The sequence below is a fragment of the Halichondria panicea genome, chromosome 10 (genome assembly GCF_963675165.1).
Source record: "Halichondria panicea chromosome 10, odHalPani1.1, whole genome shotgun sequence".
Lineage (NCBI taxonomy): Eukaryota > Metazoa > Porifera > Demospongiae > Suberitida > Halichondriidae > Halichondria > Halichondria panicea.
The window spans coordinates 1,164,012-1,186,307 of record NC_087386.1 but is presented as its reverse complement, the minus strand read 5'-3'; the positions used below and the strand labels follow the sequence as shown (position 1 = coordinate 1,186,307).

Sequence of the window (22,296 nt, the reverse complement as noted above, 5' to 3'; positions counted from 1 at the left end):
TGAGTTTTCAAGATTTAAGCGAATTCAGTCAAAATAAAGTTTGTTTCTGGTTTTTGTTTAGTATGAAGTATTGGTTATAACATTGCTTTACATTTCTAACTCTCATGCAGGCGGTGAGAGTGTTGTTGAAGAAAACTCCACCATGTTTGGCCCGAGTGTGTCTCTGATGGATCTCACTGGCTATATAGACCAACTGAGAGCATTCCTACCCAAGGCAGAGAAGAGTAATCTGTCCACCGGGAGTGCGGGGGTGGTGGGGAAGGGGGCGGGGCCTATGACGTACGTGGATCAGGCCCTCGTGAAAGCTTGGGACAAAATGAGCACCAAGGTGAGTAGAAACAGTGTGTATTTTAGCACTAATTATGTAAAGACTTTCATGTATTTGATTTGTGTAGATATTAATTTGTCCAGTCACATGATCTTTACTACCCCCCACCCACGCTATCCCCACATACACTACCCCCCACCCACGCTACCCCCACATACACTACCCCCCACGCACGTCTGCAGGAGGTGATCAAGGACGCACTGTTGAAGAGCAGCCTCCCTCTGGCACAGACCTACCTCGTCCATACCAGAACAAGTGGCAACGACAAAACGGTAAATCATAATTATAGCACCATTGTCCATTTGATGTAGTGGTTAAGAAGAGAGTATATAAGTAGCAGCTACTGATCTATGTTCCCTTTAACAGACCACGTTATATTTCAATGGCATATGGTTTGTGTACATAGTAAGTGTACACTGTATGTATATTCACATCACCCTTTACCGACCTTATAGGATGGGCGTGGCTTCACAATGGACTCGAGTGGGTTCGGTCTCTCTGGTGCAGTGGAGGACCAGACAGTGAGGGATGGTGAGGGACATTACGATGGCTCGCTCAGTCACATGACCACCGTGGCCATGGGGTTCGTGGTGGAGGCTCTGGACAGGAGGGACCTCCACACAGCCACCTCACTACTGATGCAGACGGTGTGTTAGTGTTGGCAGTCCCTAGCTGTAAAAGATTGACATTGCTTCCACTATTTACCTGTGTGTGTGTGTGTGTGTGTGTGTGTGTGTGCGTGTGCGTGTGCGTGTGCGTGTGTGTTCCCTTATCACCGTCATAATTATGTGAAATACTGTAGTCTGAAGAAAGCAATACTGTACATGTGAACTCTGTCTTGTTATACCTCTCGTGTACAGGGCACTCCTGTGGCAGCTGGTCTGAAGCACATCTGTTTCCACACTGTCAGCAGAAGCCTGAGGGATTATCTAGTGAGTTGTGCTGAGTCTGTGCAGCAAGCATGGTGGACTGATCATCCATCGTTATCTCAGAGCTTAGATTGTTTGATCGACTCATATTGTTCAAGCTGCTCAATGGCAATTGTTTGGCTGTACATAGCCCATAGTGGGTTAGCATATTTCAACTTTCAGGATAGTCAGAGCAACTATACCCTTATAGCCAATCACTTTTAAGAGCAGCATACTACTGTACTGTACGTATCGCTATACAGGTACTCAATATAATATCACCCCCCCCCCCTCTAGGCGGAGGAGTTGTTGGCGTCCTCTTGGCTGCTGCCGACTGAGATACAGGCTCTAGACTACCTACACACACTGGAGGCACTCTACCCCCTGCAGTCGTATGACCACGCCCACTCTCTCTACTCCAAACACCACCCAAGGTAACCATTAGCCCCCCTCAAGGTCCAACAATTTATACGATCCATCATACTACGTTGAATGAAAATGTGTGCATATAATCAATGAATGTGCATATTAATTATATAGTCAGTTTTTGATTTTACTTCCTTGAAATTATCGAAGAGTTTGATATTTAAATCCGATTGAATCACACGCACTGTATCCTGTGCCCACCCACAGGAAGATGACGTTCCAGCCGACTGCCCTCCCTGCAATGCCGGGTATTGTGAGCAGGCCCACCCCCATCCCCACCGTGGGCAACCTGCAAGATGTCTACCCAGAGACCTTCGGAGGGGTGAGTGAGGAGGCGGGTTCTTGGATACTGTAAATTTGTATTGAGTCAACAACAATAGCTTATGCACATGTATACAAGAATACCACAAGTAAGATGTCCCTTTATTATATGCCTCAGGGCGTAGCCGCCAGAAGTGTACTTTAAGCTGTTTGTGTGTGTGTCTGCCTGTGTATTCCAGCTGTAATCTGCCTGCATGCGCAATGCTATATAGTACAACTAACAGGTACAGTGTAAGGCTTCTAGCCACGTTTTGGGAGATTTTTACTTGCTTGCATAAAGTTTCTAACTATTACCTCACTGTTCCTCAGGACTACCTTCTCTCCCGAGACTCCGCCTCCTCCAGCAGTGACGTGGGAGTGTGTGCCCCCTACCTGCAAGTAGGTGTAGCTGCCGTGATGGAGTGGGACACACCCACACGAGAGAGGGTGCTCTTTGAGGGACTCGTGTTGACCTCAAAGACTGATGGTGAGATTACTACACTCTGTTAGTTGCTCTAATGCCAAGTGTTGTTCTGATGGTGCCACATTTCTGTCCCAACGGTTGTATACATGTACCTGTGATGTTTACTACATAACAGTTCTCAATAGATTCAGAAACTTTACAGTTATGGTAAAATTGGGCATTCATGAACGTGTAGCTTCTGTTCGTACCCAAAATCAGACTGTTTGTCGATTGTATACCCAAATCTTCAGTTTTTTTTTTACTGCATTTGTGAAATTATTGTCATCCCCATCACCATGCATCAATATTTTGACAAAATGTTTTAACAAAATGTTTACGATTTCCTCAGGATTGGAGGCTAGAAAGATGGAAAGCAAAGAGCACGTGTTCCAGTATCACGTCAGTCGCTCTGATGTCACCAGTTCATTGAGGTTCATCATGAGCAGTATACCACCGCTGGAAAACCACACCCCATGCCCCGCCCACATTATAGAGCTCTGTTCCAAGATCCCTCACCCCACTCAGTATCTCAAGACTTGTCTACGAAATGAATTGGCAAGGTAAGGCAGCACTTGTACAAACAGTTCACTTGTTACCGTGTATTGGGTTTCGAATGCGTGAGGCTCTTCAATTTCGAACTGCAAGTTTTTGCATAGATCGCGAACGAAAGACACGCAAAGCATGCGTATGTCATTATTCCGTTCATAGTTTTAGTAGCCTTCCTATACATACACGTATATGTACATACGACATCTTTGGAATTGAATACTTTAACAGCTATAGAGAAGCATCCCATTTCAGTGTAATATTAGAACTGCAATTCTTCTGCTCGTATTTTGCTGAATGGGGATTAACCTTTATACGTCACGCTAGTCTAAAAATACATCATTTTATACCCAGGGGTCAGTATCGTAGCAATCGGGTGGTGTTTAACCACATTCCTCATAAACTCCCGAGCACTGATTTTAAAGGTCTACATAGCCAGCTAGACACTAAGTCTTGTTGGCAAGAGCAGGACAGATGGGTGGGGCTCGCTGCTTGGACATAGACGTAGAGCTAGAAGCTTAGCACTGCATGGGCTACAAGTTATATGTCGACTTATTTGTTTTCAATAATTTTGAGACTGTTGGCTATTGTGAGGTAGCTTACATGTAGCAAGCATTTTTCATTCCAGTCAGTATATAATGTCTACTACATTCGAAACGTAAACCATCCTTGGCCTCAGGGCTTTGCCCTCGTCCCCGGAGATTGATTTACTGCCATATAATTATTCTGATGTAGTGGACAATACCTATAACATAATTATAATAAAGAACCGTACCTCAGGCCGAGGTTTAGGTTTACTAGGGTTTAGTATTTCAGTATACTCTAGCTATAAATGATATTATCTAAGGAAAATTGTAATGAAAAAATAAGTGACATTAACCTAAAATGAATGTATAAATGTATAAATTATGTGCTATAAATGTATATACGTGTTTTTTTGCTACTGTGGTATTAAAGAAACGATAACTACTTGAAGCAAAGCTTGAGGGTCTCTTATTCCTCCTATCACTATTGGCTCTCCACTTGGTAATGTGGCGGATCCTCCACTACGGAAAGCAATCGGCCATGTTCCGATCTTTATCCATGCATTCGATGTCTCGGAGAACATGAAGATAGCATCACTTAGACCTTCATTCCATCCTCCAATAATAACTAGAGTACCAGCCATGTTGATTGGAAGCGATCGGTTATTCGGTGTGTCTTGAAGCAGTCTCCATTTTCCTTTGGTTGAAAGAATATCTGAGATGGTGATTGATTGAACTGCATTTGTGGCTTCAGATGTTTTCCTCCATTTTTTGTAACCACCAACCAAATAGAAATGGTCACCAATCACGACAGGCTTAACGAGAGTGCAGGGTACAGCTAATGTAGGAGCAGAATACCAGCACCTAGAAGCAGATAGAAACACTTCGACTCTGTTTGATACGGTATTATTTTCTTGGATTCCACCACAAACTGCCATAAGTTTGGAGTGACTGATAATAGTTGAGCGACATCGAGCTGTAGGCATTCCTGGAATGGTTTTCTTCCATTGTTTCAACTTCGACTCAAATATGTAAGCATCAGCAACAACGACATTATGCGAGTCCAATCCTCCTACTGCTACTATTCCTTCCTCTAGATAGCCTAGGCCAAAGAGGCCATGGGGAGTTGGGGGCAATAGGTACCAAGCATCTTTCAGTTGGTCGTAGCTGTGGACTAGGTGCCTGTCTTGTTTGTTTTCACTGTAGCCAGCACCGACATACAATGTGTCTTGGTGTACAATACAGTTCGGGTTACCAACAATTGATATTGGGAAATTCTTGCAATGTTTCTGTTGTAACTCTAAATGTACATCCTGTGTGTGTGTGTGTGTGTGTGTGTGTGTGTGTGTGTGTGTGTGTGTGTGTGTGTGTGTGTGGGTGTGTTTGAGGGTATACAAGAAGTATCATTTGTGTGGGAGAAATTGTGTCAACTGTTCGTGTTATTACATGTAGCTCAGACGGAATGCTCACTTAAATTAATCTTTAAAAAGGTTGGCATCTGATGTCCTAATATTTAGAATTAGTGGTGGATCTTTGAGACCTTGTATTATTGGGGATGGGGTCTATGTGGTTCTTCTACATGTATGTGGCAAGCACAAAACAATCATACTTTTGGTTCTTAGAATTAGCACCAGGCATTAGTCACAATATGTGTGGTGTGCGTGCGTGCAGTTACATGACATTCAATTATTATAGTAGCATAGAATCCAGTAATCTGATTGGTCAGTCAGTATACAGGGTTTATGTTTCTAATAAATATAGGCCTGTATCTGTGTACATAAAATACTATCACCTAGCAACTTTGGGGCTTGTACCTATATTTAATGCACTGGGGCGGGGCGATAGGGGAATAATCCTGTGGTTGAGTAAAGCCAAGTAAATTCAGTACTTGTGGAAGTCGCTTATTTGGCTACACCAAGAGTGTATTCGTGCACTCCTGGCTACACCAGGAGTGCATGAAACACTCTATGGACCTAATTTGCATCTAGGTAACATACACATAGTTACAGCTTTACCTTGTTTCCAACTGGTGGTTGTTGTAAAAGCCTGTCTTTCACTGATATCTCTGTACCTTGAGCACTTATCTCCTCCTGCATCGCCTGTATTTGCTCTCTCATAGCACTTAACTGTTTCTCCCTTGCTCGTAGTGTTTCATCTTTGATTATCACAAGCTCCTCTAGCGATTTTTTCTCTTGTGTCAGAATGTGTAATGTTTTTTGAATGTCATCAAATTGCTTTTCGTGAGCTCGAGTTTGACTTTCGTTTTCTGTGTGCATTTGATCTAGCTCCACTGCCAATTGAAGTTTATGTACTTTTCCTAGATAGTGTTGTTCTCTCACTTCTGCTAAGATTTGTTGTGCTGTTGGTCTGTGTGGGGAGTAGTTGCTAAGGCTTTGCTTAATGAGATTCATTAGGGGGTGAATAGACGGAAGTTTACAAATGAACTTAGCACGGCGTTCTGCTTCAGTTAGTGGCAAAAGCTTGGTTGGGTCTTGGGGATCGATGCGATTTGGCTCATTTGGGATAGGCCATTCCCCACAAAATACGTGCAAGATTAAAACTCCCATTGCAAAGATGTCGAGGCTGCAGTCGTATGTAGCATTATCTGAAAGTGCCTCAGGAGGCATGTACGATGAGGCCCCAGGGCAGGTTGTCATCTGTCTCTTCTGTAAGTAGCTTAAGTTGAGAATTTTAGCCATTCCTAGGTCTGAAATTTTTGCTGTCTTGTCTGAAGTTAGAAGAATGTTGTTGGTTGTCAAATCCCTGTGAATTATTGGCTCGGGCTGGCTATGCAGATAACACAGCGCAGTGGCTACATCATTCAAGATCGAATAGGTAAACATGTCAGGTAAGACACCATTGAGAGCCAGACAGGCAGTTAAGGTGGTTTCGAGGAACTCCATTACTAAAACTGGTGTACGGGTGTCTTTGTCATAACTCAGGCCTAGAAACTGCACGATATTTGGGTGTCGGACACAGCTAAGAAGTTGGCATTCTTCTTCGAATCGACTTACGAGCTTTTCACGTTCTTCAGGGTTTGAATAGCATAACTGACGATGGAGTTTCTTACCGGCACACTTTAGTCCATGGAGTCGAAATTCAACCACTGCAGCATAGGACCCCTCTCCTAATTCTGCTCCCATCTCCTCCAAAGCAGGAAGGTAGAATTTTGTTAGTCTCCTGGACATTTTGATAGCCATATGTTGCCAAAAACTGTACACTTTAGCGACTAGTATAACTGCTGCATGTGCTGTATATTTGGTTTGTACTGTTTGCATGTTGTATTTACATAAACAATGGGAATTCCTGGTGTGTGGGCGTATTGATTAATGTGTGGGTGTAGTGCTCACTAAATAGATTTAATGCAGTACAAAATGTCAGCCAGAAAGAGTCTAGTCCAGTCCACCTACCAGCCTACTGGCCCTGTGCTCTCAAAGTGTGGCTACTGTAAATCAGAGAATACATTCATGGTGGAGTCTATGTGGGCCCTGCGATTGACCTGCCAAGATTATCAAGATTTAGTGGATCGAGGATTTCAAAGATCCGGAAAGTTTGTTTATCGGCCAGTCATGAAAGAGACATGCTGTCCACAGTACGTATTTCGTACTGATGTGACAAACTTTAAGCCGAACAAATCTCAGAGATACGCTCTGCGAAAGTTTAAGCGTTTTCTCGTGGAAGGTAGACCTGACATTGTTGTTGAACCAACAGATCGTGATGCATGCAATCGAGTGGATCTTACTCCTCCCGATGTCGCCACTACTCAAGCAGTACGACCGGGCACACCAACACGCAAGAATAAAGAAGTCAAACCCGGTCTTGGTCCGGACCCGAACAAACCTCTCGCTCAAAAGGCCAAGGACATTCGTAAACAAAAGAGACGACAAAAGGCTTTGTCGAAATGTACCACTCCTGTTTCTATGGCGAGCTCTCGAAGTTCTCCAGTACCACAACTCGTAGACTATCCATTAGATGATCTCATTTCAGTTTCGCTACCAAACTCGGATGAATGTAAACACAAGTTTGAGTGTCGTCTTGTACAAGTCAGCCCCCCTTCTCAAATGTACACGGACTCCGCTGAGGAAAGCTTCCAAGTATTTGTCAAGTTTCAGATGACCATTCACAAAGAGAAAGAAGAGGATTGTACTATCAGAATCTATCGAGACTTTATTGAGCAGTCTCCACTGCTTCCAATGGAAGGAAGTCCCGGAATGCCCTGTGGGTACGGAACATTTCATCAACAATATTTGATTGACGGGAAACTGTTTGCTGTCGGGGTATTGGACATTCTCCCGCGAGGCGTTTTGTGCGAGTATTTCTACTACGACCCGGCGTATCGATTCCTCGCTCCTGGTGTGTGTGGTGCTATGAACGAGATTGCGCTGACTCAGCAGATGTACAAAGTGACACCGTCTATACAGTATTACTACATGGGATATTACGTTCAAAGTTGCCCGAAAATGAATTACAAGAGCCAGTACAGTGCTTCAAGTCTATTGTGCCCGGAGACGTATACATACGTTCCGTTGCAGCTGTGTGTGCCCAAGCTCATCTCCTCAGGCTATTCTCGATTGGCGGAAGATTCTGTTTCAACTGTGGTGGAAAATGTTACTCAAGAAGAGCTAGACTTGCTGCCTGTGTTCTCGTTGATGCATGCTTCAGAGCAACCTGAGTATCAAGATATGACCTACCGCGAGTTTAAAGCTCTCTATGGTGATATTAGGAAACGGATGATTGAAGACTATGCTAGAATAGCAGGACTTGAAGTAGCCATGAGAATGACAATATACCTATCGTGTTAACAGTGTGTTTATATAATATGTGTGCATTAATTACCTTCGTATTTTGTATACAAACATTTTTATTGGAATTGTCTTATAACACCCTGCATTTGTACTGTATATAATTATGATATTTAGCGAGTGTCTTGAAACTTGTGAAATGTGCTGTCTTGACAATAATGGGAATATGTATTTAGTGTGGTATAGGAACACTAGGGACTGCATTTAGCCTTATCAAATTAATTACTGTATACACTACTGTGTATGCCTTAAGGACTGATACCTTAGTAGATTAAAATAATGAGCATAATTTATGTAAGCATTAGTTGTGTGTGCACAATATGTGTACATATAAGGACATGTACATACAATGCATTGTTCTATACAGCCATAGCCAGTGTACAAATGTGTTTATAAATGCAAGAATTAATTGAACCTTCTGTTCTACGTAGTAAACAATACACACAAGCTACATCAACTGTTTATATTAGAACCTGACAGTTCTTGGTACCCTTGTCTATCGTAGCTTACAGCTCTGTTGGCTAGTCTCCTGGCAAATATTTCTTCCACACAGGCCTGTGAGTATGGCTCCTCGTCTCTCCTGCGATACTTGTATCTCTTCACGGCTACGATGAGTGAACCGAGACCAATCAAAGCAACAGTGATACACACCAAGTAGTAGCCAAACCCACAACTGATCACTGGAGGGTGCTTTCCAAGATAGCCGTATTTCCAAATAACCTTCAAAGAGAATGGAATAAAAAAAATTGCTCCAATCACTCTGAAAATGCCAATTGTAGCAAAAAAGATACCAACAAGAACCCCTTTCATTGCATGGGGACTTTGTGCTGATATAAACTCTAGAGCTGAAGCTATCACGACATCGTGACTAATACCTCCTATAAAACTCGGTATTGCTATCACCGCCCAGTGGAGGTGCAGTGTTTCTTGTAGCTCATGTTCTACAAACATACAACCAGCTTGATATTCAGTGTGGTTGTGACTTCTTGTGTACAATATGAGATGGCCTGTAAAATCGGCAACAAGTATGCTCGTTACCGCCAAAAGGTAGATCGATATTGCTGATATGAGACGGTATAATATCCTAGGAGTTCTGTTTCTAAATACGGAATAAATTACCCACATGTAAATAGGGAATCCAATCAGTACTCCAATTCTCGAGAAAATTGTTTCAATATTCTCACAAGTTTCATTACTAGTTCCAAAGCTTATCATTGCCCCAGTATGGTTGGAAAACATGTGGAATATAAACGACTGCATGGGTGGGTCTGCAATGTAGACAGGTCCCAAAGCTAACAGAATCAAAAACACATTTTTGAATGATTTGACATCTTCCACATCTGAGGTAGTGAATGGTCCGCCATATCTCTCCTTGGCATAGTCCAGCCGCGATGGTCGGAAGTTGTAGCAGCGAGTGAAAGCTGAGACAGGGCCTACTGGGTACTTGTTCTTACGGGCAAAGTTGAGGACCTTGTAAATCAATTTGTAAGGGTTGTACTTCACACGGTCTCTGTTAAAGCGATGTCTTGTACAATAGCTTACAATTAAAAGCACAATCAGGACCACGAGAAAATAAATGGGTATAGACCACAGCACATGGTTAAAGACTTGGTTGTCTCTAGGGAGACAATTTTTCCCTACAAGGAACATTTTGCCGATTAGATAACCGAAATCTTGAGCCCAAAGCAGCCAGTGTACAAATACTCCCAGGCTCTCGTTGGGCTTCTCCATCAGCTGGTCTGATCCGAACTGAAGTATGTTGCTTCCGACTAGAGACATCCCAATTATGTAGAATAGCAAGGAGAATGCCAAAGCTACATATATGCATGCGCTAGTCACGATCTTGTTGTCTCCAACGTGTAAAGCAACGGAACTAACTGTCGTTGTCACCATGCATAATGAAGTGAATATCTGCCCCAACGCAACTGCTCTGTAGCGGCCCAAATAAACATCGGCAAAGAAACCACCAAGAAGGAAAATTACAAAGACCAGAGACAAGACTCCGTACTGAAGTAGCGTGCCCTCCAAAGATTTCAATAAGTTGACGAATTTCCCGGACAAAATTGTGTCTTTGACAACCTCACTTCCGATGTCAATTGCAGCGTAGTAGATAGCACTGTTGAGTGTTGTCCACAGTAGTATCTGTACGATAGGGCCGGAGAAGATGAGAATATGCTTCAGTGAATATTTAGACATTCTCTTAGCTTTCAAACTATAACTGTGTCTGTGTTTAACTGACCGTTATTTAGTGCGTACATGTAAGTAACACGATTTTTTGTCTACTGATATTTTTCCTAAAAGGCAATTGTTTATTCACGCAATATCCCCACAACGATTGATTATCATCATTTTAAACGTTTCACTATATCAAGTGCTTTGCAATGTACCATAAACGTACCGTCTATTTGTAAACTTGGTCACCTGTTATCAATTATAAGTCAGCCCCAAACTCACACCCCTCTGCTCTCTCTCTAGTTTCCTGCATCCTAGCTCAAGTTTTGGATATGTTTTTATTCTCCATAATTATAACTTTTCTCCTCCACTGTAGACACGGTGTGTTTGTCCCTGATGATCTGCAGGACCTACCCTCTCTATTGTACCGTCTTGGACAAGTCCACTCACTCTTCACACACCCACACCCCCTCACAAAGCTCACAGAAGACGAGGAGTGTGAGGATGGTGGAGCTGTGATCTCACTCGAGTCGTTTCACAGCGGTTTCCTGAAGTACCTTGTGGAGAACCGTTTTTACAGCTTTATGTACCACTACCTTGACCAATACAAGTGAGTTATTAGGTTACCGTTGTACACTGTACCATGTTGCTAGAGGGTAATCCAGTTAGCTGACTGGTGGGTTGCCTGTTGACAACAACCAACAAAGTCTATAAAGACCCAAACTGTTTTGATCCTGAAGTGCTTGTATTGTTAATACGTGCAACAAAACACATTGCTCTTAATTAATGTGACTAAACACATGTTTAGCTAGAGTACTTGTTCAGTGTATACACCCAATGCCACAGTTTCATATAAGCCCTGTGTGACCCTATATCCATGCAGTCTTGCTCTGGACAGTGGCTCCATCTCTCTACTGGGGCTGGATCAGGCAGAGGAGCCATGGGTAGAGGTGTTGCTGCAGTACAGGAGGGCAGCCATCCATCAGAATGGTAGGAGAAAGCTGCAGGGAGTGTGTGTGTGTCCTAATAGGTGTCACAGTACTGCATGCTCTTGCCAAGGCGGCTGTATATACAGAGTAAACATGTACATATTCAGAGAGTACTTTTGCTGTTCATTGTGCTAGGTATATTGATAGCACCACCTACATGTACCAATTGTGGTGTACTGCATTTATACACACACTTCATTTTCATTAACTATTCCTAGAATGTGTACATAGTTGTTAATAATTATGATGTTTAATAGTCCCGGGCCCTCACTGCAGATCCTGATGTGATCTTCCAGGCCAGTCTCTCGTGTGGTCATCTCCTCCTCTCCACGGGGAACGGAGGTCACATGACAGTCATGGGGATGTTGAGTAATGGCCGAACCCTCATGGCCATGGCTACTCTAATGTTTGCACCAGTTCCACTGGAAGAAGTGAGTTAGCAAGATACATAACTTTTAGTAGAACCCTTCTTAATGGCCACTTCTGAACATTAGCCAAAAGCCAGGGACCCAGTTCCTAAATGTACAAAACAACCCCTCAACCAAGGCCACCTCTGTACTGTATTGGCCAAATCTTGCTTCCTAAAGGTGTCCGTTATAAAAATACTCCACTCCATAGCAACCATGTATTGTATTTGCTTGAGGGCATCACACTTACACACATTACATTTGTACACAGGCTATGAACACGAGTAACTCTGGTCAGCCATGGTTTGTGGACCCCCTAGCCCTGCGTCGGTCAGTGAGTGCCTACCCCTCCCTCCAGGCAGCACTGTTCCCACCACCACTCACCTCACTAAGCCCCTCACACTCTCAGGATATCTCAGTATATCAGCTGTTACAGGTCAGTATAACTCTGTATACTAGCTCTCGTCTTCAGTATACTCTTACTCAAGTCAGTAATTCTAACTATACTTCACTGCAGGGGAATGTACCGTTCAACATCTCTCGGCTGTTCAAGTGGCAGAGTACCAATAGATCAGGACATGAGGAGGGCACTGCTGGTGGGTGTGGCTTGTATATCGAGAGTTTCTGAACTCCAATATTAAATACGAAAGCTGTGCTAATTCTATAATTTCTTTTTTATGGATATACAGATTCAAGTGAGCTCCCTCATTTTTCCTCCCCTGCTCTCACTGAAAAATTCGCGTTCACTGAACATCTAAACTTCGTTTACTACCTCCGCCGAGGGCAACCTTCGTTTGCTTTTGCTAATTTTGTGGCAGCCAAATTAATTGGTCACTCGAACACTTCGAAAAGGTCAGCATTTTGTATAATAATAGTATGAGATGTAGTACCATAATTACAGTGGAAAAGCCTCAGTGAAAATGCCAGAGAGATCAGCAGTAGCAAAGAGGCCTACTGTGATACAGTCTAGTACATGCTAGGGAGATTTTGAGGCCCATTAACTTTGCTGTATTGTAAAGAGCAACCTGCTTATAGGGTGACCACAATGGACAGGCTTCACTGCATTTATACATTGAGGCCCAATAACCTGGCTGTATTATAGAGGCCAACCTGGTCAACAGTAGTAAGAGTACATGCTAGGGAGACCTTGAGGCCCATTAACCTGGCTGTTTTATAAAGGGAGACCTTCTTAGAGTGTTCACTATACGTACATCCCTTTGATCACTCAGACTGGATCGAGCGTCCTCTCGCGTATATCGACTGGCCATGCTTGACTTCACTAACTCTCGACTGATCTCCTCTTGTGTGGCCTTCATGGAGATGTGTGAGCGAGACTCCACCCACCTACGAGTCGACTCCCAGGCCGCCCTCCGCATGGCCAGATACTCTTCTGACAGCTCCGGAAAAGGTTGGTTGTATCTATCTGGGGCATTTTGCTGTATAGTAACTTAGGTGTAGTATAAAATTCATTGAACATTATTACAATTTCATCGCCATAATAGAAGTGCTGAAGGAAGAGAATAATGATCCATGTAGCTGCCAGAAAATTGGTAAGTTCGTGCATTCAAAGGATATAAATTGCTAACTGCTACTTGACTGTTCTCTCTCCTTGTGATACTGACTTGTCTCGATCGTGCAGCTTCCCAGTTTGTTCAGCTACACTGTAACCCTGACAACACGAGCTTAGCCGGCTCTCTCCTCTCCCAGCTGGAATCCTCCACACATCACATGATCTCCTCTGGAGGAGTGGAACTGTGAGCACTATAGGATATAGCCATATACAGTGTACACATACAGAACCACTCTTATGTACCTATAATGCATTTCCGACGGTTATTGTTAGCTAATGAATATGGAATGGTGCTCAATCACACTCCATATTCATTGAATAGCACACCTGTATAAGCCGTATAGAGAAGCTCAAACAATGCAATCATGTGTCTATAACGGTTGACTCCTACCTGTATGTACTTACCAGGCTAGCTATTTAGTGTCTACTAGTAGTATCAGCATTGATCTCCTGCTACCCTCAGGCACGGCCTAGAGGCAGAGGAGTGCTGGAGTCTTGTGCAAAGCTTCTGTCAGTGTCACCAGCTGCCACCATCACTGGAGTTCATCACAGTGTGTGCCAGGGAGGGACAATGGCTGCCTCTTCTCTGTCACTCTCAGCTGTGCAGTATACCACCTCAGAAGGTACGTACGTACGCCTGGAGCATGTGGAAGTTATGTCTAGAGCCCATGTCGTCTTGTTTGTAATGCTTTTGTAATATCATGTAGTGTGTTTGCAAATCAACTTGTACATAATTATGTGCCTGCAATCCAAACTCAGCATCAGTATCAGTATACTTTGTATTGCTTTGAGATTTAACTGCCAGCTCTTGCCTCTCTCTTTGCTGCAGGTTCTGTTGATAGTGGACAAGCACTTCTCGGACCTGTCTCTACGGGAGCACCTCCACTTGGCCGTGTCGTCAATGGTTACCAGGGCTACCTCTCCGTCATTAGATCATGTACGTGAATATCATGTACAGTATGCAGCTTATAAATTATGCTTGTATTAGAGGTATTATACTGTATACTGTTAGAGCAGCATTAACAAACCAACTGGTGATTCAGATGGGTCGTGAGAGGTCAAAGTCCAGACGTCGCAGAATAGCCACACCCACCAAGAACAGAGGTCATTTGACGGAGAATATAGTGACAGCACGACGCGACCTCAGGGCAAAGTTCTACTCCAGGGTGAGAGTGCATTGCATCAGTGTAGCTTGGAAACAACTGAATAACTATTGTATGTATGCTCACAATTTTTTACTTGTTGTATTCGGAGCTACTGATTTGGTGTGTTCAAAGGCACCAACATGTTTCCCCAATACGGCTCATGATCTCATTACTGTATACTTTTTTTGGATTGCACCATGTTGCGAAATTCTCATGCAGTGAGCTATAGTTGTAGAGCTAATCTAAGCCTATCCACAGGTTGGCCTGAAAAGAGATGCCACCCCCCAGGCTGACAGGGGACCCCCAGCTGAGGAGGAAGAGGGACCAGACAAACCCCCCGCAGAGAAACAAGAGTCTGATGAGCAACCCACTCCAGTATCACGTGAGCTACCAATGATCTACTATTAGCATGCTTCAGCCTCAAAAACACATTGTATCCTGAGTGTCCCAGTAGAGTCAAAGCATAATTCTTAGAGTTTGAATTTGAATGAATGCCCAAAGCTGCTATAAGTTTCAATCCCCCCCCCCCCATGCAGCACCCCCCACAGTCCCCCCCGCAGAGCCCTACATCCCCATAGAGGAGAGTGACCTCCCTGAGGATCTGTTCTCAGCCCTACTCAAGTGCCAGGCTGACAAGACTCCATGGAGATCACTACTGGCCCACGCTATTGCCTTGGAGAGACCATTACTAGCTGTGTTAGCAGCTTGCTATGAGGTAAGTCGTATTCCATTTTTAGTATCGATAACCCTTTACCAGTGTAGGTTCCAGCTCGTTTGTAATTGATGACCCTGTTCCAAATGTTTGGTAAAGGGTCGTTCTATATAAAACATGGTTGTGGCTTGGACTTGGCAACTGGTAAAGGGTCATTCAATATAAAATTGAATATCTTACGTTAACTCAAACTGGCAAAGGGTCATCAGTACAAAATCCATTGTTTGTTTAACAAGATGCTCATAGAGCATTCACCTCGTGCGTTGAGCTTCTATGATTGCACAAAACGGATACAACTTTTTACCGTAATAAAAGTGATAACCTTGTTATTATTATTATACTACATCATTATGAACTATCGTGAATCTGTAAAGCAATAATTAGATTGATTAGCAGTATTTTTTGTTGCCTACAAGTTTCACTATATCTAGCCTAGCTACTGTCTCATTTGCAGTTAAAGTAGTCCATAAAGGTATCTAGTTCACTCAAACAGCTCATTTGTGCCCCCCCCCCCACACACACACACACACACACACCAATCACTCCACCCTGCTACGCACACACGAGGTAACTACCTCCACTCTATACAATTCATGTTTTGGTGCCATATAATAAGTTCAATGAAGTGAAGCTAAAGTGTTTACTTATATTGCATGCTTGTGGGACTATTGGTGTGGGTAATGATGTGTTTGATATGTCTTGTCTACGTTGTCATTAGCCAGACAATTAATACAGTTTGACTGTGCGTGTGCATGCAGTGTTATTGATTCTAAATTGCCTTGTAATGGGGTATGCAAAGGACTGATAGAGTGGGCGTCCTGGTATTGCCATGTAAGGTTTTAGAAGCATCAATAAAGGACAATATCTGGTTCAGATTACAATAGCTACTGCCTAAAGAAGTGGGTGCATGCTTTAATCAAGTGATTCAGCAAATTCCAGCCTAATAATGTGGGTGGCTGACCTACCTGACTCAGCGCACCTGTGCTGCATCAAATAGTTCTGTTTATGATATGGGGGGCGTGCATGATGTATTGGCCTAATACACGATGAGAAGGTTTCCCTGCATTTTTTAGAATCAAACTTAGTATACAATGTGGACAAATTGTTTCTAAAACTGCATGGATACTGTCAGAATGCAGTGAAAGATTTCCCTCGATTATTGAGACTCTTTATGGGCTTATTGTTTGAGATCTGACCCATCCTTTGTCTTGCTAAGTTTTCACTTTCCAAATAGAGATTTTTCTGTTGAACCATTCGCTTTATCTGATTATCGGTGTAAGTGGACCTCTCCTTTCCAAGACTAGTGGCAGATGGTTTCTGTTGATGCAGAAACCATCTGCCACCAAGCTTAGATCTTACACTGATAGTACATGTAGCTACAAGCCACAAAACGCCTAACATAGATGATACACCCAGATAGAGGAATCACATGAGCCTAAAAATAATTGTCATGGTACTAATCTGCAACAAAGAGAGACAAAAAAGCATCCTCAGCTAGTTCCTCAAAATGGAAAAGATAAGAAACTTAACGTCGTCACGTGGGTTATATTTTGCTTGTCTAAATTCTTACGACTACTACATGTACCCAGAAGAGGTACGACCAGCGTGGCTCGATATAGCAATTAGCCTATGCAATAACGTTGAGCGTGGGCGGATAATCGAGGCATAATTCCACCCACGCTCAACATTATTGCAGAGGCTAATTGCTAATCAAGCACGCGTGTCGTACCTCCTCTGACATGTACCCAAAGGTTACAAATTTTCACACACGCACACGCATACACACACACCCACACCCACACCCACACCCACACACACACACACACACACACACACACACACACACACAGAACACATCAATGGTGCCTTGTATGTGTGTGTGGCTCTACTCCACTCTGGGAGAGACTGTCATGAAGAGTGCAACACAACTGCTGGGAAGTGAGTTCAGATATATAGCTCTGGAGTAAGTCTGCATCCATTTCATACGTTTGCTCTCTCACAGTTGTCCCACAAGGTGATGAATCATTGAGGTTTTGTGCAGGTAAGAATTCCAGCAGTATATTAACAATGTCGTGTTAGGTCCACATAAACCTTATGTTTGTAGTGATGCAAAGTTCATAAACTCGTTGTCTACTTCCGTATCACTAGAATATTTTACTTGTGAAAAACCTTTGCGAATGAGCCAAATCAGCAGAAAAATTGACCCTTTGCGATTGTTCTGGCAAGGATCGTGTGTCATTACCAGTACTAATTTAGGTTTTGCAATTTTGCGATTTTATTTTTTACAAGTGATCAATGCTCGCAAAGTTCGCATAATAAATAAGTTTGATCCTTGCAAAACATTCTAGTATATCTACTTCTCTTTCAGACCTCCAGTGGCGAGAGTGGACGTTGCATGACCTCTCCCTCCTACTGATCTCGGCCATGCAAGCCACACCCACTCCAGCTGCATCCTTCACTCTGGCATTCAAATACTTTGACAAGAGTGGTGGTGTCAACCCGATGATGTCATGGATGAGGTTCCACGAGGAGTTCCTGTGTAGGAGTGACTATGAGGAGTGTGCTAGGACCCTCAGCGAGTTCAACCTCGCCAGGGACAAGGTGTGTGGGTGTGTGTGAGGTGTGGAGGAGGCGTGTGTGGGCGAGTGTGTGTAGGGCTTACAACAAGTGTTCACCCAGGTACAAGAAAGAAGAGTGATAGAGTGTCTTAATTTTGTGGTTAGGGTCAGCTAATTTAGCCTTTGCTATATACATGTTGTAGGAGTTTGTTGTGTGTGTGTGTTCATTAGCTGTTCAATGATCCTTTATAATGTCAGTACACACACTAGTTCCGTGGCATGGATAATATTCATCTCTGTATATGCTAGTCTAATGTCCATACACACACACACAGGTGCATCAGTACAGTATGGAGCTCTCTATTGGTGACACTGCGTGGGTGGATGAAGTGGCTGCTACCATGGCAATGCACATGCTTGTGAGATGCCCCACCCCCTTTGAGAGGTCACACCTCCTGCGCCTACTCTCAGAGGCACAGTTCGGACAGGACTTCAAATGCACTGCCAGCGGTACGTGTCTATGAATATCTGAATGAAACCATAGGAATGTACTATGATCGCCAATTCATGAGCCGTGCAACCACAATGTACATTCTCGTGGTTAAACACACCTAGTACATGTATCATGTGACTCCATTAGAAACATGTGCATTTGTAATAGCTGTAAAAAAATGGTGGCAATCCTCTCCTTGTGTTCTCTGTGAGTGTATAACAGCACAGCACAGGCTAAGGTGGAGGTACACTGTGTGTATGTGTGTTGTGTTGTAATCACGTGATCTCCCCCTTGCAGTTTTGAAGTATGAAGAGCTGTATCAAATGACCCTGATCCTGACAGAGGCTGGTCTGGCCTCCAATACTGCCTTTACCTTTACTGAGGCAGGTCTGGCGTCCAACACTGCCGTCACCCTCACTGAAGCCTTTGATACATCATCACACACCCAAACACTGGCACAGGTCAGTGACAGTATTACATAACCCACTGTGCAATAATCATGTATCACCAGCACTCATTAGTAACACCAGCACATTATTTTCAGTAGTCTTTTTATAACCCCAGTACTAGTCTACCCTCTCCTAGGTGTGGACTGTATGTAAGGTACCATTATCCTAGGTACCCTGGCTAGCAGGAGTGTGTTTGCTCAAATGTTCTTAGCATAGCACACATTAATATACATGTACTTTTGTTATGTATTATATTATACTATCAGAATGAACTCTTGATACTATCCAAACACAAAGATATTGGAACCGTATATAGTAATATACAAACGTTGGCTTTATTGATGTTGTCTTATCGCTGTGTATACGAAAACTTCTTTCACTTTCACCTTCATACTGACTATAGGTATATACAGTTGAAGTGGAGGTACATGCTGAGTATGTACTGAGCCAGCTGCTTCAGAAAGAACAGTTCAGTATCGCTAGAAAGTATGCCAACATCGTGAATTCTACAGCCAGCAAAGTAACTGTGAAAAAAGTGAGTGACCGCATGCACACAATTACTGTTTGGTCGTTGTGGAGGCCTTAATTTTTACTTTTGTGTTTTTCAATCGTGTATTACTTATCTAACTGGTACATCCAGTGTAGGTGTGAGTTAGATCAGTTTCTAGGGTGTGTGTGACCCTCTGTGGTTGTGTTGTCTAGCACACAGTCTGAGAGCTGATAATAGTTTTCCCATACGGTGGTGGCGGGATGTTTTTCCACTCTATATAAAGTGTTATCTGCGGGTTGTAACCTCCCACTGGTGTACTTCCTATCCAATAGGAAAATGTTTAAAACAAAAGGCTTCTGATATTCCAATGTGTGTGCTGAATGGACTGCCATCACTGCATGTTGTTACTGGTGACTCTAGAGTCATACACGTATACATAGTGTTTGATATTCCCCCATTTTGCGTAATCTGTTTTAATCCAATACTCACCTTTCAATTCTGAACTGTCTAGTTCTTTAAAGTCATGCTTTAACTGATTTCTAATTATCTGACCTCTGGATCTCATAGCAACAGAAACAGGAAACATAATTATCACAACAAATACACTCAATCTGTATACATGTATTGCAAACCCTGATCTAGGTAGTGCAGAGTGCAGTGCTTCAACAAAGTGTATACGAGTCAGTATGTCTAGCTGTTTTCTAAGCTCTCTGTTAAGCACAAGAATGAATCCATGTTTGGTGGTGGGTCTGTTTTCCTAGCATAAAAGAGTATGCATTTCATGTGATTAAATTTGATTAGACAGTGCGATTGAGCAACAACAACTTCACTAAAACAAGTGGGAGTCGGTAATTTCTCCTGTTTACCCGTAACCGGGAGAATCTTCAAAAACGGTACTATAGTCTGATGGAAAACACCCACTGAAGCCGTGCAACACCATATAGGCCCTGTTGTGTCGTGTGTTGTGTTGACTGGTGCTCATTGAGTCAGAAGAGAGTGGGTGGGTAGAAACTTGAGACAGATTCTTGCATAATGCACCATAATCTCATAATTAAGCAAGCATGACTGTAAAGAAGCCCATACACTCAGGTGAAGTTTCAATGACTTTGTTTGTCTAGTGGATTGTCTTTAATGCCATTAGTGTACCTAGCAGAACTATGCCAGGCCACCTCTCAAGAGACCTGGCTGGTACCTTAGTGTACCATATGCCAGACCATCTCTCAAGGGACCTGACTGGCATTGATCCACAATGCTGTTTATTGAGCTATTGTATTGTCTGTTAATTTCTCAATCTATTGCTCTTATGATTGTCCAATAATTGCCTAATTTTCAGTGTACTTAGCAGGATCATCTCAAGAGACCTGACACTAGTGTTGAAACTCCACAATGGTGTATTGTATTGTGTGTTGATTTCTGGATCCCCACCTCAGATCAAGTGACCAGTTTGTGTAATTAACTCTATCCCAAAAATGTTGCTCTTGTCTAGTGCACATAATTATGATTGCCGGCGCCTTTAGTTGTCATCATAGTTGTCATCAGTGATGATGTGGATGGAGTGGACATGGCTTATCGGGTGGTGGCCGACCACATCAGGTCCCTAAAGTAGAATTGTGGTTTGTTGCTTCTTCATTATTGTATTAATTAACACTGTGGCTCTTCTAATTATTCATGTCAACAGCCGATGGTTAGCACTTCAGTGCTCTAGCCATACCCCTCAAACATTCCCTGAGCTACCCCACCTTCTGTTGACTTGTTTGTGTACATGCATGCAGTATTTTAATTCTGTAAAGTGCAAAGTTGTCCTTTTACAGTTCATACTATGAGAAATCCCTCAGACACAATAATAATATTATTCTAATTTCTTTTAGCACCTGCTGAGTCTCTAGATAAACGCAATTATTTGAGTGTATGTCTGTAATATGGCTTATTGGTATGGAATGCTGAGTTCACATAGTTTGTGTTAACCTCTCGGACCTAGTCACTGACCTTTCCTTGAGTTCCAGTTGTTTCCCTGTACTGATATTACCCCCCCCCCCCTAACAATGATCGCCCCTAGTGCCATTAGTGATTGGTAGGGACTAGTTACCAGGAGACTTGAGACTACAATGCTGTTTACTGAGTCGTTGTTGTGTGGCATGAAATGGTGTGTGTCTGAATACTGTTGCCAATGGTACCAGTACACGGACAGACCCCTCCAGCAGATACCACCCCCTTTTTTTGTTTGTATACATGCAGTCTTGAAATTTCTAGAAGTACAAAGTTTATTTCAATTTAAGAGGTCCCTCATACTTATTATCCTAATTCCCTCTAACACCTAGGGAGAAATGCAATTATTGTGCCACCTATGTATATCTGTATTGCCTGTATTGGCTGTAATGCTTTATACGGGAGTATATTTGTTGTGTCATGTGGTCTCAAGAGACAATCCTAATTGTGCAGGGAATGCAAAGTTCACATAATTTGTGTTCACCTCCTGACCTAGCCAATGACCTTCCTTGAGTGTGCCTACCACCCCCTTTGTTTGTTTGTTTTCAGTCTTAAATTCTCAAGTGCAAAGTTTAGCTCTTAGTTCTCAGTTTAAGAAGTCCCTCATACTTACTATCCTAATTCCCTCTAACACCTGCTACCTACCTACTCTCTGCAATTATTTGAGCCACCTCTATATAGCATAATATTACACGAATTTAGTATTGCATGCATGCTACAAAAAGGCTGCTATTAGTCTAATAGTGCGTGTGTGTTGAGATCTGAATACTGTTGCCAATGGCACCAGTACACGGACAGACCCCTCCAGCAGCTACCACCCCCTTTGTTTGTTTGTATACATGCAGTCTTGAAATTTCTAAGTACAAAGTTTAGTTCTGTTTAAGAAGTCCCTCATACTTATTATCCTAATTCCCTCTAACACCTGTTCTGTTATTAACCTACTCTCTGGAGAAATGCAATTATTCTGCCACCTATGTATGTCTGTATTGCCTAAATACAAGCAATACCCTATAATGCTTTCTACGGGG

The 22,296-nt window shown here is 42.9% G+C and overlaps 4 protein-coding genes across 24 annotated transcripts in view; 2 read left to right on the top strand and 2 right to left on the bottom strand.

Moving 5' to 3' along the window:
* LOC135343177 (spatacsin-like) overlaps positions 1–22,296 on the top strand; it is a 157,933-nt gene that overhangs the window by 14,289 nt on the left and 121,348 nt on the right. For 20 of the 21 annotated variants that reach the window (XR_010397087.1, XR_010397085.1, XR_010397086.1 and 17 more), the window contains exons 11-38: positions 111–328; positions 511–600; positions 784–975; positions 1,189–1,260; positions 1,534–1,670; positions 1,870–1,984; positions 2,293–2,449; positions 2,775–2,985; positions 10,846–11,079; positions 11,353–11,459; positions 11,735–11,889; positions 12,137–12,301; positions 12,383–12,461; positions 12,555–12,717; positions 13,095–13,273; positions 13,368–13,415; positions 13,505–13,619; positions 13,899–14,058; positions 14,265–14,372; positions 14,479–14,601; positions 14,839–14,962; positions 15,117–15,295; positions 17,143–17,230; positions 17,295–17,333; positions 17,661–17,893; positions 18,186–18,360; positions 18,641–18,804; positions 19,196–19,327. Coding sequence is in view for 11 of the 21 variants with exons in the window: in XM_064540149.1 (XP_064396219.1) it covers positions 111–328; positions 511–600; positions 784–975; positions 1,189–1,260; positions 1,534–1,670; positions 1,870–1,984; positions 2,293–2,449; positions 2,775–2,985; positions 10,846–11,079; positions 11,353–11,459; positions 11,735–11,889; positions 12,137–12,301; positions 12,383–12,461; positions 12,555–12,717; positions 13,095–13,273; positions 13,368–13,415; positions 13,505–13,619; positions 13,899–14,058; positions 14,265–14,372; positions 14,479–14,601; positions 14,839–14,962; positions 15,117–15,295; positions 17,143–17,230; positions 17,295–17,333; positions 17,661–17,893; positions 18,186–18,360; positions 18,641–18,804; positions 19,196–19,327 (3,962 nt within the window). In the remaining 10 variants the exon portion in view is untranslated. The remainder of the gene's footprint in view (positions 1–110; positions 329–510; positions 601–783; positions 976–1,188; positions 1,261–1,533; positions 1,671–1,869; positions 1,985–2,292; positions 2,450–2,774; positions 2,986–10,845; positions 11,080–11,352; positions 11,460–11,734; positions 11,890–12,136; positions 12,302–12,382; positions 12,462–12,554; positions 12,718–13,094; positions 13,274–13,367; positions 13,416–13,504; positions 13,620–13,898; positions 14,059–14,264; positions 14,373–14,478; positions 14,602–14,838; positions 14,963–15,116; positions 15,296–17,142; positions 17,231–17,294; positions 17,334–17,660; positions 17,894–18,185; positions 18,361–18,640; positions 18,805–19,195; positions 19,328–22,296) is intronic. The other variant, XM_064540152.1, reaches the window with a different exon arrangement.
* Positions 3,726–6,765, bottom strand: LOC135343179 (uncharacterized). The gene is made up of 2 exons (XM_064540160.1): positions 5,511–6,765; positions 3,726–4,808 (listed from the first exon to the last, which is right to left on the bottom strand). Exons 1-2 carry the CDS (start codon positions 6,693–6,695, stop codon positions 3,912–3,914), a joined length of 2,082 nt encoding a protein of 693 aa, XP_064396230.1. The 5' UTR covers positions 6,696–6,765; the 3' UTR covers positions 3,726–3,911.
* LOC135343182 (arginyl-tRNA--protein transferase 1-like) lies at positions 6,835–8,437 on the top strand. Its single transcript, XM_064540162.1, has one exon. It carries the CDS (start codon positions 6,858–6,860, stop codon positions 8,295–8,297), a length of 1,440 nt encoding a protein of 479 aa, XP_064396232.1. The 5' UTR covers positions 6,835–6,857; the 3' UTR covers positions 8,298–8,437.
* Positions 8,584–10,604, bottom strand: LOC135343181 (solute carrier family 15 member 4-like). Its single transcript, XM_064540161.1, has one exon. It carries the CDS (start codon positions 10,491–10,493, stop codon positions 8,751–8,753), a length of 1,743 nt encoding a protein of 580 aa, XP_064396231.1. The 5' UTR covers positions 10,494–10,604; the 3' UTR covers positions 8,584–8,750.

What these genes read in the sequence shown, in the direction of transcription:
- LOC135343179 (XM_064540160.1), bottom strand. Translation starts at nt 6,695, where the DNA reads ATGGCTATCAAAATGTCCAGGAGACTAACAAAATTCTACCTTCCTGCT. An exon ending in AACCACCAGTTGGAAACAAG is followed by an intron (nt 4,809 to 5,510) that starts GTAAAGCTGTAA and finishes ACACACACACAG; the next exon opens with GATGTACATTTAGAGTTACA.
- LOC135343182 (XM_064540162.1), top strand. Translation starts at nt 6,858, where the DNA reads ATGCAGTACAAAATGTCAGCCAGAAAGAGTCTAGTCCAGTCCACCTAC.
- LOC135343181 (XM_064540161.1), bottom strand. Translation starts at nt 10,493, where the DNA reads ATGTCTAAATATTCACTGAAGCATATTCTCATCTTCTCCGGCCCTATC.